Genomic DNA, 15,539 nt, shown 5'->3' with positions numbered 1-15,539 from the left:
CGAACTACGTCAAAAATTGACTCTGGTGAAGGAGGCCAAAGATGCGATTGATAGTACGTTGCGGACTAACATAGATGCCCGAGATCCGAAAGCGCAAAGTGCTGCATCTGCATCGCGCCACAAGCGCTCCAGGCTCCCGGATGAAATGCCAAGCGAGGACTCAGATAGTTCTGGAGACGATGGATTTTTGCAGCCTACGCCACTTGCAGTTCAGGATGCTGCATATGCAGATAATGTGGCCGATGATGTTGAAGATTTGGGGTTCCGAATTGGACGGATGCGACTTGGCGAGAGAATTGGGGGGCTGTATCGCCCAAGGATAGCTGATGAAGTACGTGGAATTGAACACGTGGGGTCAATCGCTGCTAACTGAAAGAAATGTAGATCATGTCCTCTCTTGAAGGATTTCCTACACGGGGTTCCTCAAATGTGTCAGTGCCAGTGGTTATAACATCGGAGGACGGATTTTCAAAACCTGGGCCTTATTTCACCGCTGCATCGATCGATTCCCTTTTTACTCAACATTCTTCTCAGGACTCACTTGTGAACTATATCCCCAGTCGCAAAATTTCTGACAGACTGTTATCGCGGTACTGGACAAGTGTGCACCCCGTCGCACGAATTCTTCACGGGCCTTCATTTGCACACCGGTACGAGACCCTATGGGAAAACATCGATAATGGAAATATAGTGGCGCCCTCACTTGCCGCATTGGTCTGCGCTATCTTATTCTCTGCTGTGGTCAGTATGTCTGAGTCACAGGTTTTGGAAACATGCCAAGTTTCTAGATCATCTTTGATGGAACAGCTGAAGTTGGGGGTGGAGGCTTCAATTGGGAGATCCCAGTTACTAAAGTCCACCAAGCTTGAACCCTTACAAGCATTTGTGGCATATTTGGTGAGTAGCCAGATAATAACTGAGAAATAGAGGAGACGCAAATTGACAGTATCTTTCATAGCTAGCAATGTGTATTGATGATGTCTCTCGGGCTTTGTCTGTTTTGACTGGAATGGTGGTACGCCAGGCAGAATGCATGGGCCTGCACCGCGATCCTTCTGAGTATGGCTTCTCATCGACTGAATGCCAAGTCCGAGGTTTGGTTTGGTATCAGATTTGCTACCTCGATTTGAAAACGAGTGAGATTCAGGGGCCCCGGCCATTCATTCATTACGATGGCTATACAACCAAGTTGCCGCTCGATATAGCCTTACTAGCAAAGACATCCCCTGGCGGAAAGCCGGCTTGGAACGACATGATCTTTTCCATGATCCGATTTGAATGTCAAGAAATGCAGCGCAAATGTCTAGTATTGCGAGATCGAGTAGACCTGAAAAAGACAAGTCTGACAAAAGCACTATCCAAGATTGAAGCATTCCGCGTATCCATGGACTCTAAATACGGTCCCTTTCTCAACGCAGCATCACCCAGCGCAATGCAGAGGCTCGCACATCAGGTCATGAAGCTTTTCACCAACCTTCTATATCTTATCACGCTGCACAGATACATGAATAGCGTAACGTATAGGGTACCTGACAGACTGCGTCAGATTGTGCTGAGCAAAGGAACCGATGCTCTTGAAGCTGCCGTTGAACTTGAGACATCCGAGGATCTCAAAGAATGGTCATGGTATAGTGGCTCCTACCAACAGTACCATGCAGCATTTCTTTTACTGGTTGAGGTGTTCACCTACCCGATGCGGAGGGAGGCGAACCGGATATGGAGATGCTTAGACTTTATTTTCGCTGAAGTACTAGTGCATGTACAGCCGCTGAATACGGGCGCAAATGGCCCCACACTTCAGGACATCATCGCGCACCGCGATACAAAAGCGCGATACATTCTCACTCTACTTTGCAAGCGGATGCGTGCTTATCATAAGGCCAAGGGTTTGAAGAATCCAGTTCAATTCGATGACTCTATGATCATCATCACACCACAAAAGGAAGGCGACACCTCGAACCCTCATATGCCTCTCAATTTTGCCCACGGAGAGCCACAAGCTGAACCACCTTCTCAGACTGCTGAAACCCATACCAGTAATATTGAAATCAGCGTTGAAGACTCATCAGCTTACCCAGAAGGCCCGGATCCTACAATGCAACATTTACCAGTGAACCTTTCAGGTCCGCCCGACATGTCATGGAATCCAGCACTTCAGAATATGGAGTACATGGCACCCACGTGGGTTTCATCGTCCAGGTCAATTTCGCCTTGGATTGAAAATCCAGGAAACTATGTGGATAGTGAGCCTAATGCAGGACTGCATACAGGCTATTATCATAGATATGCTCCTAGTCCAACGACGCATAATAGCTCTTTGGATTCTCATTCTAATGAGGGAAATCATCAAGGACATGAGATTGACTCGAATATGCTCGAGATTGACTGGGTATGTTCGTCAATATAAACTTTGAAAAATAATTCCTAACATTGAATAACCATGCAGAATCTGTGGGATACGATGTTTCCACCTCAAGTCAACGACGGCCACCTGGATTACTCAGATGACTCAATGCGGCAGTCGTATAACTCATTCAACGGTATGACTTAAAGAAATATTATTAAAATGAAGATTGAGAATTGATCAGAAGAACGTATCTTAATAACAATTGATTTTGAGACTTTCCAATATTGTGAATACCTTAAAACTCTAGGCGATCGAGATAAACACACATGATTACAAGGTTCTAATACGCAATACTAGGCAGCTCAATTTGAATTTTTGAAAATTCCAATTCATTAAAGACAATGCAAAGCAAAAGCACCCATATTAAATCCCAAGAAAAGAAAAGCCCCAATACTACATGTACATGGAACAAAACACGCCCTTTCACCGAAGCAATCTCACCGACCACCCATATTCCTCATTCACGAATACACATTACTGTCTGCCACCACGCGACCTTTTCCACGCCAGAACACCACTTCCAATATAAGCAATCGTGATACATGCCTGCGGGATAAATCCCATAACAAAATATATACCCCAGCTCCCATTCATAATATTGTACTTGGTCGTGTGTCCCGAACTAGTCGAAGTGTCCAAGTTCGCCGCATTCAGAACAGAGTACACAATACGAAGCAGAAGCATGGGCAAAACAACCGGTAAACACGCAAAGATATAGCGAGAGCTAATGGCTAGGTCTTTTCTTATCTTCCACAAAAACAGACAACCAAGGGTCGTGGCCACCAAAGCGACCATGAACAATGCAGCGGAGGCCTTGGAGAAGGTTGCGCCATGATCATATTTGTCTTCATTGATTGTGCCATCTGAGCTCGGTGAGCGATCGATACCGCCGATTATACCGAGGACAAGACCTAGCATGATAATGGGGTGGACCAGAAGGAGGAAGAATGATGGGCCCTTCTTCTGGCCTAGAGCTCCTAGGGGCGAATATGAGGGCCCTGAGTTATATTTGTCTGTCTTTAATGAAGAGTTGGCGAAAGAGAGAGTGGAAGACATCAGGGGACCGAGAGCAATTTGGTATAGAATTTGGGTGGCCATTTGCATATCTGATGACGGGTTGGAATGTTCAGATATGTAAATTAGGAGAGCTGGACCAGCAATCTTGGCTAAGTAAATTGTTAGTACTTGGTAGTACTACCTGGGAAATGCGAGGAGTGTTACCAATAATGAAAGCATGTAGGTATAGCCATGCCGTTTGTCCTCGAAGTAGGTAGTGTATGGTGCAGAATGTAGTTGGGGGAAGAAGAGCAACGTAAAGAGCAAGCTCTACACATGCCAAAGACTCGTGGGGTTGCATATCATTCAAATCTTAGAAGATAGTTTGCTATACTTTGTTAATTAAATTTCTGAATAATTCAAATTGGAGGACACAGTAAATTTAATATATACTTGTATCTTCAAAACTTTCTTCTTGGATCTATACGAACCGGCTGGGCGCTAAGTTAAGCTTTGGGCTTACTTTTGCTTGGCAGTGAACCCTGATTGCTTACCGTTCCAGCCCATCCTCTACGGCCGTAAAGGCGCGGCTCAGCTGTTAAGCTTGGGGGCTTTATGGTGCCAACAAGCTCGGAGAAGATCGACATTTTTTATAATTGAGTTTCAAGGAATCGTCATTAGGCTGAAATCTACAGTTATACTATAGTTTGCGTCGCATAGGGAGATCAGTCACCCAACGAATCTACCGACAGCAGAGCCCTTAGTCCCCCCCCTTCTATTCATCTCCTTTTGAATTTCCCTGATAATGACTAATATTGATCCATTTGAATAGTCTTAGAATGAAGCTACAGCATGATTACACTACCACCGTTAAGAAGATGTTCAATCTTTAGAAGATCGTCTTACTGATTTCTATTATCCCTGTGCAAGAAACGGGAACTCCGCCCCGGAATTTTCTGCGTTTGCTATTTGGACACTGGATACGATAGAGTAGTATTGAACTGTTACGATCGGATCTCATCACTGATTCAAGTTGATGTCAATATGTATTATTAGAATATGTCTACATAGAAAACATTCCAGACTGCAAACGATATCTCATAAATGGAACAACACTATGAAAGAAAGTAAAGATACAAAAATTATAGAATCATCAACCTCATAAGTGACAAATTAACTCAATCGATCAATTTTCCTTTCTAATCTCTCGCGCCGACGTCCACCAGCTCCTCGGTGACCGTGATTCCCCTTAATTGCGTTCCCAGCCATATTCGCAAGCACCGTGCCAGCCAAGGCACCACCCACAGTTCCTAAAGTGCCATGATCTGGCTTCTTTCCGAAATGATGTCCGAGGATCGTGCCCTAAAATATAATGATAAGCGCCTACTCGATAGAGGGTTATATTCTCATATACATACTCCTGTGCCACCAAAGACCGTTGCACCCAGCCCTCTTTCACCTTCCGGAGTCTCACCTATGGTGTTGGGATTAGAAGTCTCCTGCCAAAGGTTCTGAGCCTGGTTCATGTATGTTTGAAGCATACAGCCGACAAAGTTAAGTCTCGGCTTTAATCTCGCAATATCGGAGAGTATTAGTATATATTCTCACTTCGGAATCTGACCAGACTCAAACAAGGTTTTATCTCAGTTAAAACAAGCTTATCATTTCTTTCCCGCATCCTCACAATCCACTCTACATCACAATGTCGAATCGCGAATACTACGGCGGTGATTATCAGAGAGATGCTTCTTCCCAACAAACCAATCAGCAGCAATATGGAGCTATGGAAGGCTTGAACATGTATTACGGTCAAGTAAGAAAACCAACGTTCACTAACAATCTTTTCCCACTAGAAACAGGCGGATGTGGGGCTGTGAAGCCTACGGCCGTAAATACAGACCCACAAATTATGGAGCGAGCCAATTATAAACACGTGAAATGCTAAAAAGCGGGTCAATTTACTTTTAGCTCAGTGTGTCACGGATGCAATACTTTTTTCTAGTTTACATTGTCAGCTATGCCAGTCTAGTCCCGTTATTGACTATGGTCATTATAGACTCTATACGGCCGATATTTCTGACCGCACCACTAACACTTCAGCTATGCCAACGCCTTTGAGAGAAGCCAAGACCAAAACCATGGTCTAGCTCGTATTATTCCTCTCGAGCTGAAACTTGGAGGACCATTGCCGATGCTACTGGAGGAAAGTTTTCTGGGCACTGTCTAGTCATAACTAGAGGGATATGGAATTGGAAGAATACAAATGATTCATATCGCTCACTACGAGTAGGTTTCTTTCTCGTTAGGTTATATTTCACTGAACCAATTCAACGGTCATCTACTCTACGGGTTGAACGATGATTTTCGCTAGAGAATCTCCCAATGATTGCACGGACATTACTCCTGACTGTACAGTCGAGGGTACTATATATGGTTACGCACCGAATATAATAGCGAGTTATGCATTCTGCATAATCTTCGGTATTTGTTCCTTGGTACAGCTTCTGCAGATGATTAAATGGCGAATGTGGTCCTTCGGCATTGCTGTTTTCCTTGGAGCTATTTCAGAAGTTGCAGGTAAGCAAGTTCAGAATTTACTAAAAACTTTGAATTTCCCACCAACAATTCCCCATCGGATATAGGCTATGTTGGTCGCATTCTACTGCATAAGAATGCCTATTCTTCCACCGGATTCGAAACTCAGATTTGCACCTTGACAATGGCACCCGCTTTCTGGTCAGCGGCCATCTATCTGACCCTGAAGCACGAGGTGAATGTTCTTGGAACGAAATTCTCTCCGCTGAAGCCCAAATGGTACCCTTTCATTTTCGTGAGCTGTGATCTTATTTCACTATCACTCCAGGGAGCTGGAGGTGGCCTAGCAGCTACCGCTACCACAAGCCAAGGGAGTGCAACCGGCAGCGATGTTATGCTCGCAGGCATCGTTTGGCAAGTTATCACCTTGACTGTCTTCGGTCTCCTTTCTTGTCAATTCTTCCTTCTGGTTAAGGGAACACCAAAGTACCAGCTCTCTGTCGATGCACAGAAGCTTTGGGAGGATCGGAAGTTCTGGTTCTTCTGGTGGGGAGTTGTACTGGCTTTTACCACCACTTATGTTCGCTGTGTTTATCGGTAAGCATCGCCTTATCTGAATGATATGAATAGCTACCACGCTCAGTACTAATATGGTATTGCTTTTGTAGAATTGCCGAGATGGCCGGAGGCTGGAGAAACAAAATCATGCAAGACGAGACTGGGTTCATCATTTTCGAGTCTGTGTGAGTACTATTCAACATCCAAACATAAATAAACCCTAGTTTGCTAATGGATAAAACGTACAGCATGTGTGCTTTAGCAGTTCTAGCTCTATGCATAGCGCATCCTGGGTACTGTTTTCAGCAGATGCGTAATACGAGTAAAAAGGAGGTGACAGAGGATGCGGTTTTATTGGAACAGAAAACTCAATATCACAGCATGGCGTAGAGGCAAAGAGCCATCGCCTTCATGAGCCGAACCTCGACTCCATGAGGTGCTTGATGAACATTAAAGTTTCGAGTGCTTTTTCTATGTGGGATACAAAATGTCTTATCTCGAATTGCACATTATGTCATAATTGGGTTTACACCCTTCATAGACTTTTCCCTGGCATGTCCGTCCCATCTTACTGTTAATATATTCTGTTATGCAATTTTATTGATATGACCAAATTTATGGGATATTTATTCTAGCAGATTCAGGAAAATATGTGTAGGTAAATATGCGTAGGGCTGTTCATAAAATACGGGGTATCATAAATGAGTATGAGACGATATAGACACAGTACGAGAATGGAGGGAAATCAAAGATGTGGCTGATCTAACTCAGCTAAATCAGCCCACTGTTTCTCAAGGCCTCGTTTGATCCAGCATGTTCGCCATCCTAACACCTTTTCGAGGCGGCTTAAAAACCGCAAGGATCCTTGTTGTTCTGCAGGATGTCGAAGGCAATATCCAACTGTTTCCAAAAGAGTGAATTAGTACGTACTCCATGCGAGATGAGCTTCATGGAAGGATGTATACGAACAGCGATACAGCAAATGACAAGCCATAAAGTATGCATTTTGCACACTTTCATTTGACCAAGACAGACCAATGACAGTCACGACATGGGTAGCAATATTTCTCTATATCTTGCTTTAGTTCTCAGCTTCCCAGAGTAGAAAGAATGGGGAGCAACTCATACCTCAGCTAGACGCCGACTACGCGCCATCTCAAAGTCACTAGTCGGCTTGGAAAGGGGATCCGACGCCGAGAGAAATATGCATGCGGCATGATAGTATTGCATACCGACAACTAGACACGGTATTAGAACCTTCAGCCTAAGTATTCAATTTGGGTTCAACAAAATACGAACCTGCTGGGGGTGACATCATCCATATTTCGGGAAACGGTCGATCGGAAGCTGCATCTGGAGCTTGATAACGAAGCGGTTGCCAGGTGCTAGGTTTGGATTGATGCCACATCTCGATGGATTTGGCAGATTCATGCCAGGAGGCTGCATCGACCGACGCCCAATGCACATCCCGGTAATTCTGAATAATTTGCGCGCAATGAAAAATTATCATGTTGGCAAATGCGGCATCGTCATTGCGGTGGAACATAGCTGAGCTCTCATAGTTACGCAAGTTCAACTGCAGTGGCTGATGCTGCACGACGGAGGAATATATGGCTTGTCGTAAGAACTGCCAGCTCACAGCTTCTGCCAATCCACCAGAAGATGCCGAACGAGACATCAAATTGATCAAACGGTTTGATCCTAGCAGATGAAACTTTTCATCTGTGTTATTTTCCAATTCTTCGCATATCCGCAAAATGACAACAGTTATCAAGAGATTCTCGCTATATGTATGCTCTGGTTCGTTCAGCGCCGGGATCAGTAATTCCAGACATTCCCCATGGTAAGAAGAGGCCTCCCAGTCACTATTGCCAGTCAAAATCGCGTCATGTCGGGCGGCGAGAGCAAGCAACGCCTTCAATACCATGGGGACCTGTAGGGACCTTTGAGGTACAACGGTGCTAAACGAGGATTGGGGGTCACAAATATCTGCCTAACATTGGATGTTAGTTCATGGTTCTGAACCGCGGCTGTTGGCGGCTGAGTTACTCACCCAGGGCGCAATCTTTTGGATAAAAGATCGCATGAGAGACGCCTCCCTATGCGATAGCGCTGAGTCTTGATCCGATTTACATGATAAGGGACTAGCACTGGCGGGGTTATGTTGCAAAGCAGGCACCTGCGAAGAAGGGCTCACAATTGGCAGGTTATCCGGGGTGGGCGCTTGTGCAAGAGGAGGAGGCTTGTTTTTAGTCAAATTGAATAGCGGAGACGCATTATCGATTTCTTCGGGAGGTTCGTCTAAGTTCAGGTCGTCGGTCTCGAGGATGAATGTTACTAGTGGACATGGATTAGTTTCAAGTAATCACTGAACGACCGGAGAGAGAAAGAGCCTTACCAGGCCTGGATACATCAACCCAAATCTGTTCATCATCCCAATTCAAGTCAAATCGAGCGGAGGCGCCATCACCTTTCTGATAGACATGGTGAACAGCTTTAAACTGAAATCGAGGGTCAAGGTGGCAGATGCGGCCCAGGCGAGTGCAGGGAGCACAAGACGATGCCCCTGGAGGGATGACACAGCGAATATGGCGATGGCGGCACCTTTCACAGCCCTTACCTACTCTCATGAAGTTGGCATGGAGGTATGAAGCGGATCCTCAAATATTGTTCATCTCGTCTTCATGTAGATTCCCATCAGATCAATTGATTGAATGGGGTCTTCCCCGCATATACTAACCGTTTATGAACACGCCGGTCACATGATATCCCCTCGTAGATCGATCACGTAAACATTTTGCACTTTCACTCTCTATTAATAAGTAACTATCGCCGAATGGGCCCACGCAATTAAATGGCGTCTCGCCACCAATTCATGCCCTCTTATATTAGACGAATGAGAAGACAAATCTCCCGCCACTACATACGGCTATACTTCTTCAGGGTTAGATGCTCCAAACATGAGATCCGATATGTTCTACGGCGCACTCCGGCCTTGATTGTTGATCATTAAATTTTGCTGCCTGTGGGCCTCTGATCAAAAATAGAAATCATCGCTACCTAATTTTTGCACAGACTCAGAAGCCTGCTTGAGAACAGACGTCACTTATCCTATTAGATAATTGAATGGTTGAAAATCGATGGATAGTGGATCCTCTAGCAATTTCAATCTCCGATAATGAGCTTGGACTGATATGGTGCCGCAGCTAAACTGCACGAATCTGCTCGGCACCGGTTATTCGGCCTGTCCGGTGGGCCTAGACGGAAAATTTAGTACCAACACAAGAAACACGCAAAATATGGGGTGCTTTATGGACCAAACATATGTCAAAGAACCTTGCCATTACTAGTATGGATCAAAACAAGCTAAACTGCATTCAATTAGCCGAAATGATGGTTAGTCTTGGAATTCTCTAAAATCTTCACTGCGCCTCAGCTGGCCAAGACTACACCCGCTTTCCTTTATATTCTAAGTGGGGTGTCCCATGCGCGTGAAAGGTAGTTTGTTTTGATTCAAAAGTCACAGCTGGTCGAAGGGAGAGGTCGTGCTTTTGTGACCAATGCATGTTCTATTTTTCTTGCTGCTGGCCAGTGCCTGGCAGCAAGTTATTGCAGATTCAAGTTCCTGTATGGGTCTCCTCAAAAAATTGTCAACTTACACGGGGCTCTATGATTGCTAATAACTCTTCAGGCAAAAGCAGCACCACAATATCCAGCCAAAGCGATGCGGACAGTCTAGCGGATTGCGACTCCCTCGAGGGTAGTATCACGTTCTCATCCTCAGCAAGCGGTTCTATCGTTTTCAACAATATCACCGAAATCAAAGGGTCATTCACGGCACAAGGCGCTTCGAGCGTCACGGAAATTTCTGCTCCAGATGTAACTGGCATTAGCAGTGCTTTGACGATCGACAATATGAGTTCCCTTACGAAGCTATCCATGGCTTCATTGTCCAAAGTGGAGTCCGGCATCACAATCACGAACAATAAAAACCTAAAATCATTGGAGTTTCAAAATTTAGAGGAAGTTGATGGTCAATTGGATTTGACTGGATATTTCACTTCGTAAGTTTTGATAAGGACAGACATATCATTTAGCAGAGTTAACATCATCGTCTAGCGTATTGTTGCCATCCCTCGATCAGGTCGACGGCTCCACTACCATAAAAGGTAAAAGTCCCATGTCTTGCACTACCTTGAATGCGTTACGGTCCAGCGATGTATTCAGGGGATCATATTCCTGCTCAGTCGACGGTGGAGGTTCCTCTCTCAGCGCAGGTGCCAAAGCCGGTATTGCGGTTGGTGTCATTGCCGTTGTTATCCTCCTATTGCTGGCTGTATTGTACGTACTTCGGCAGCGTCGACAAAGACAACCGCGTCGACGGAGGACTTTTCAGACAGATTCACCTATTCCTCAAACAGCGCTGGGGAGTGAAAAGCTTCTCGAGCCTGAGAACAAGTCTAGTCCAGTCAAAGAGCAGGAGATGCTTGTACCTCGAAAACCAATCGGCCCGCCACCGGCTTTACTAGACGGTCGCTCAATCTATGAAGCCGCATACCCTGCTAGTCCCATTCCGGTTTACCACGAACTGGACGCTGGGCCTGTCAGTGGCTCACACCAGCGGCCGATTCACTCCGAGGCATAGACTTGTACGATTGTCAACTATTTCCACAACACAATATCGGGGTAGCAGGAGTCAAGGTGAAAGTCTATGCGTGGTCACGGTCATCAGTAAAGCAAAGAATTCTCGAGTTTTCTTTCCGTCTACCTCAGTATGCTCATTATGGATTAATCTTATATACCCACTTTTGTTACAACCTTTCTGGTCTTCAGAGCTAATGAATTTATGAATTTGCTTCAAATGTGATGCTCTCCCTAAATGACGCGTGAACTGGAAGGACTACCGACGGTGATTCCTTTAATCCTTTTCTACTGCAGTCACGGTATACCCAATTCGAAATTTCGCATAGAGACGGCGTGGGGCCTCCTATGAAAATGGGTCAAAATTTCCTCCGTATATAAATATTTCAATTCTCGAGTGAAATCAAAACAAAAACAATAGCCGATGGGTTGCGAAGGATTCCGTCGGATAAGACTAAGCGAGATTTGGAATGAAATCGCATCAAAAGTCCCAATACTAATTAGCTGGCCCCCTTTCTCATTTCGGCCCCAATAAGTCATTCAGCGAAGAGAATCGAGGATTCTCAAAAACCCTGGTCCTTTCAAGTGGCAAATTCACCATGCTGTGCTTATCCGTTGCTCTGTCATCTTTGATAATCCTATGGTTTATCATTGTTTTGACACTTAATGCGACCGGGTATTTTCTCTTGTACGTGTTCGACATACGATCATAGGGAAGAATAATAATGAGAAAAGAAATTCGCACTAATGGGAAAACAGGGTTCAAAACTTTCATTGGCCATCAAACGGGGGAAAGCAACAGTCGAAGGAATCGTCAACTAACCTCCCTCGTGTTACGATCATTCGTCCCTGCAGCGGGTTAGACCCGTATATTGAGCAGTGTCTTGTTTCTTCTCTTCGACAAAACTATCCTGCTGAAAAGTTGACCTTATTCTTTTGTGTTAAATCCAGAAAAGAGCCAACTTTCTCTCTTCTAGAACGGCTTTGTCGAAATTACCCCCAACTTTGTACTCGAATATTTGTCGAAGATGAAGGTCCCATTGATGTCCATCTTGGTCCAAATCCTAAAGTCCGCAATATGAGTCAAGCATATCGAGCTGCATCAAGTGACATAATATGGATCCTGGATTGCAACGTCTGGGTGCGGCCCGGTGCTTGCCAGCGAATGGTAGAAAAGCTAGAAGGGATTTCTCACACGAACTCTGCTGAGTGCCCATACAACCTGGTTTATCACCTTCCAGCATACGTTCCAGTAAGACCCACAGAAGACAATAATGGTACACAAGACACTCCCCTTTTTGGAGGGGAGGTCGAAGGACTCTACTCATCGACGTCTTTTTCGAAAATGTACACTGCGATAAACTTCTGGAAAATCGGTCCATGTGTTACGGGCAAATCGACCATGCTCCGTCGGTCTGACCTTGATACCAGAGAATGCAAACTACATAAAACTGCCATTACTGAGCAGCAACACGAACCAAAACGCTGCAGTCATACAGGTCTCGATACCCTTTCTAACGTTCTATGCGAAGATCAAATGATTGCCGACTTTATGTGGGACGTGAAGAATCATTCTCGTCGCCAACGACATGGTCTCCTTCTGGGAGAACTTGCAATTCAGCCTGTGAACTTGGGACTTCGAGAATACTGCATTCGTCATATGAGATGGGTACGGGCGCGAAAGTGGAACTTTCCGCTGGGCACCTTTCTGGAACCAACAACGGAATTCTTTTTTTGCGATATTGCAGCATCACTGGCGTTCTCCTTTCTGCTTCGAGTAAGCTCAAATGAATTATCAACGATATACAGAGGGTCGTTTTCTGCAATTTTCATGGTAACCACCATTTCTATGTGGATCACGATGGACTATCATCTCTTTCAACTGATATCCGATACGCATCAAAGAAATGAAGCTCTCACTGGGGGTGAAGAAACGACATTCCCAGAATTACAGGGGGGTTATGCTAAGCTGAGTCTGCGTAGATGGATGGTGTGCTGGCTGACACGGGAGATCCTCGCGTTTCCCATATGGGTTGCTGCAAATTTCGGAAACACCATAACATGGAGAGGTGAAAATTATTCGTTAAATCTCCGTGGTGAATTGACATCATGATATCACGCCAATCTCAATAAAACTCCGAGTATGCGAGAAATGCAATTAAGGCATGAAATCTGATATTGAATCAAGAGCAAGAAGTTGGTGTATACAAGTCCCTTTAGACATGTGTGTTTTGTTTGGAAAGAACGTGAGTAAAAGCTGGTATAGAGCATGAACAAATTTCCAATAATCTCTCATCGAGCTGGAGTGTACGCAGCAAGTCCAACTTTGACTCCGTGCCGCGAACTACAACTAAGTCCTAGCCTTTCTTGCCACGGCTCCACATTCCTGTTCTCCACACCTTCGTAATACTGCAATAGTCTAATTGTGGCATATTTCACAAGACACAATGAGAGATGTTCTGCCAGACAGTTGTTAATATGCCAGTCACTCAAGGCAGGAAGGTGTCTTATCAACTTACGCCCTAAGCAAGTACGAGGGCCCGCATGGAATGGCATATAGGCCGCCTTTGGCTTGATCTCCAACCACCTCTCGGGTCGGAATTCACTAGCGTCTTCTCCGAAGAATTCTTCAAGTCTATGCATCGCATAAACCGAGTACCCCACGGATGCGCCGCGTGGTACATGCAGTGGCGATTTTCCATCGGCTCCCCCGCCACGAGGCAGAATTGTGTCGACCTCAGCCGTTCGCTGGTTGGCTGCAACGGGGGGATAAAGTCGCAGTACTGGTAATATTAGAAAGTGACTTAGCATTAGTCTTGCAGATGGTATATGAGAGCAAAATTATACCTTCTTGAAGGACCATACGAAGGTATGGAAGCTTGAACAAACCCTCAAGCGTCGGGCGCTGCCCCTTGAGACCACCGATTTCCGCACGAAGATTGTCACACACATCCGGTCGTTGGCAAATAACGTACCATGTTGACGAAAGAAAGGAAGCAATACTATCTTTTCCGGCAGAGAGGAGATTTAGAATATCGTATTTGATATCTTCTTTAGATCTTCCTTGGCAAAGAAGTTTGTCGAAGACAGTTTGGCTTTCGTTAACACCGGCTGGCGACATTTTGGATTGCTCTTCAAAGCATTGACTCGCTTGCTCAATGCTTTCATCGATAAAGGAATGTATTTTCTGAAGAGACCTTTTCAATTTTCTATCACCAAATAGAATTCTCCAACAAAGCCCCGACAAACTGAAATCATCAATTCCAGACACAGCGCGTTGACAATGCTCAAATGCTGCAGCAAAATTTTGCCCTATCGAGATAGGGGATATTTTGTCACTAAGAGAGTGAATTGTGTTTGTCGATGTCCCCATGAAAAGGTGTGTTGAAATATCCAGGGCCAGAGCATTGAACACCTGCTGAAGGTCAACCGTACTACCATCTGCGGGCACAGATTTGATCAGCTTTTGCAGATGAATCTCAAATATATCAATTTCGGCCGTCGTAACCCGAGCTAGAATAGGTCGCAATGTACTGCGGTGGTGCTAGAACATAATTTAAACTTTTAGATTCACAATAGATAACTTTTAGAGTGATTCCCAACAGACCTGCCAAACTGGACCATCCGAGTTGAAAACCCCATTACCAAAGAGTGGTTGCAAACTATTTTTCCGTGTAGCTCCAAGGCCAAAATCATGAAATCGAGTTCGATCGGAAAGCATGGCGTACAGATTAGCTGGGTCGATAGTATATACACCCTGTCGCCCGAGACTAAGGTAGGTGACTGTTCCGCCAAAATGGGAAATGAGTTCTGCCGTTACTTCAAGGAACCTATGGCTGTAAACTGCTCTGGCCATGGCAAACAAGATGTCGAGGCCGAGAATGGGATCTTTGTGAGGGTACCACAACGGCCTTTCGTGGAGTTCCTGGGAGCGTGCGACTTTAAGCCATGGCTTCAGTTTTGCGACCGCAATAAAACTGCAAATAGAGACGGCCAAAGTAATAAAGTATGCCAGGAAGCGGTACGAAGGGATAATCTCATGACTTTTGTCAGTAGAGGGAACGTGGGGACGGAGAGCGACAGGCATAGCCCAGGATAACGAGGAATTGTCCATATCCCTACACGAAGTAGTAGAGAGCGGGGGGTTGCGACTTGGATACAATAAGCTTCATACATATCAGGATATATATCAGTTTATATACTGATGCAGGTCGCTCTCCTGACTGGCGGAGTTCAAAGTTCATTAGTATTCACCCCGGGCCTAACATTCCCAGTTGGCTTCAAATTTTGGTTGGCACATCCGTATGAATGACAGAGGGTTAAAAACCGAGTATCACTACACCCTGTGCAAGTCTCGTCACAGTGGGCTCTGAGCAAAAGTCTCACAATAATTGTTTCAAGT

At 45.1% G+C, this 15,539-nt stretch overlaps 8 protein-coding genes across 8 annotated transcripts; 4 read left to right on the top strand and 4 right to left on the bottom strand.

Moving 5' to 3' along the window:
- Positions 1–145: 145 nt before the first annotated feature.
- N7478_007101 (fungal specific transcription factor domain-containing protein) lies at positions 146–2,551 on the top strand (the record flags this gene model as incomplete). Its single annotated transcript, XM_056923315.1, has 5 exons — positions 146–331; positions 385–741; positions 808–897; positions 959–2,389; positions 2,447–2,551. The coding sequence occupies 5 exons, from the start codon at positions 146–148 to the stop codon at positions 2,549–2,551; spliced, it is 2,169 nt and encodes a 722-aa protein (XP_056781352.1).
- Positions 2,552–2,881: 330 nt separating this feature from the next.
- On the bottom strand, positions 2,882–4,050 carry N7478_007100 (uncharacterized protein; the record flags this gene model as incomplete). Its single annotated transcript, XM_056923314.1, has 2 exons — positions 2,882–3,568; positions 3,958–4,050. 2 exons carry the CDS (start codon positions 4,048–4,050, stop codon positions 2,882–2,884), a joined length of 780 nt encoding a protein of 259 aa, XP_056781351.1.
- Positions 4,051–4,576: 526 nt separating this feature from the next.
- N7478_007099 (uncharacterized protein) lies at positions 4,577–4,929 on the bottom strand (the record flags this gene model as incomplete). Its single annotated transcript, XM_056923313.1, has 2 exons — positions 4,577–4,765; positions 4,822–4,929. 2 exons carry the CDS (start codon positions 4,927–4,929, stop codon positions 4,577–4,579), a joined length of 297 nt encoding a protein of 98 aa, XP_056781350.1.
- A 984-nt stretch (positions 4,930–5,913) lies between these two features.
- Positions 5,914–6,685, top strand: N7478_007098 (RTA1 domain-containing protein; the record flags this gene model as incomplete). The annotated part of the gene is made up of 3 exons (XM_056923312.1): positions 5,914–5,980; positions 6,046–6,535; positions 6,607–6,685. 3 exons carry the CDS (start codon positions 5,914–5,916, stop codon positions 6,683–6,685), a joined length of 636 nt encoding a protein of 211 aa, XP_056781349.1.
- Positions 6,686–7,342: 657 nt separating this feature from the next.
- Positions 7,343–9,126, bottom strand: N7478_007097 (uncharacterized protein; the record flags this gene model as incomplete). Its single annotated transcript, XM_056923311.1, has 6 exons — positions 7,343–7,396; positions 7,625–7,734; positions 7,796–8,489; positions 8,550–8,833; positions 8,895–9,062; positions 9,117–9,126. 6 exons carry the CDS (start codon positions 9,124–9,126, stop codon positions 7,343–7,345), a joined length of 1,320 nt encoding a protein of 439 aa, XP_056781348.1.
- A 930-nt stretch (positions 9,127–10,056) lies between these two features.
- N7478_007096 (uncharacterized protein) lies at positions 10,057–11,141 on the top strand (the record flags this gene model as incomplete). The annotated part of the gene is made up of 3 exons (XM_056923310.1): positions 10,057–10,123; positions 10,188–10,560; positions 10,616–11,141. The coding sequence occupies 3 exons, from the start codon at positions 10,057–10,059 to the stop codon at positions 11,139–11,141; spliced, it is 966 nt and encodes a 321-aa protein (XP_056781347.1).
- Positions 11,142–12,482: 1,341 nt separating this feature from the next.
- N7478_007095 (Nucleotide-diphospho-sugar transferase) lies at positions 12,483–13,048 on the top strand (the record flags this gene model as incomplete). Its single annotated transcript, XM_056923309.1, has 2 exons — positions 12,483–12,914; positions 12,947–13,048. The coding sequence occupies 2 exons, from the start codon at positions 12,483–12,485 to the stop codon at positions 13,046–13,048; spliced, it is 534 nt and encodes a 177-aa protein (XP_056781346.1).
- A 381-nt stretch (positions 13,049–13,429) lies between these two features.
- Positions 13,430–15,251, bottom strand: N7478_007094 (cytochrome P450; the record flags this gene model as incomplete). Its single annotated transcript, XM_056923308.1, has 4 exons — positions 13,430–13,596; positions 13,657–13,920; positions 13,985–14,681; positions 14,745–15,251. The coding sequence occupies 4 exons, from the start codon at positions 15,249–15,251 to the stop codon at positions 13,430–13,432; spliced, it is 1,635 nt and encodes a 544-aa protein (XP_056781345.1).
- Positions 15,252–15,539: the final 288 nt, after the last annotated feature.

Source organism: Penicillium angulare (genome assembly GCF_028827245.1).
Source record: "Penicillium angulare strain IBT 27051 chromosome Unknown utg000004l_segment0_segment0, whole genome shotgun sequence".
In the NCBI taxonomy this organism is placed as follows: Eukaryota; Fungi; Ascomycota; class Eurotiomycetes; order Eurotiales; family Aspergillaceae; genus Penicillium; species Penicillium angulare.
This window is presented reverse-complemented; position numbering and strand designations above follow the sequence as displayed.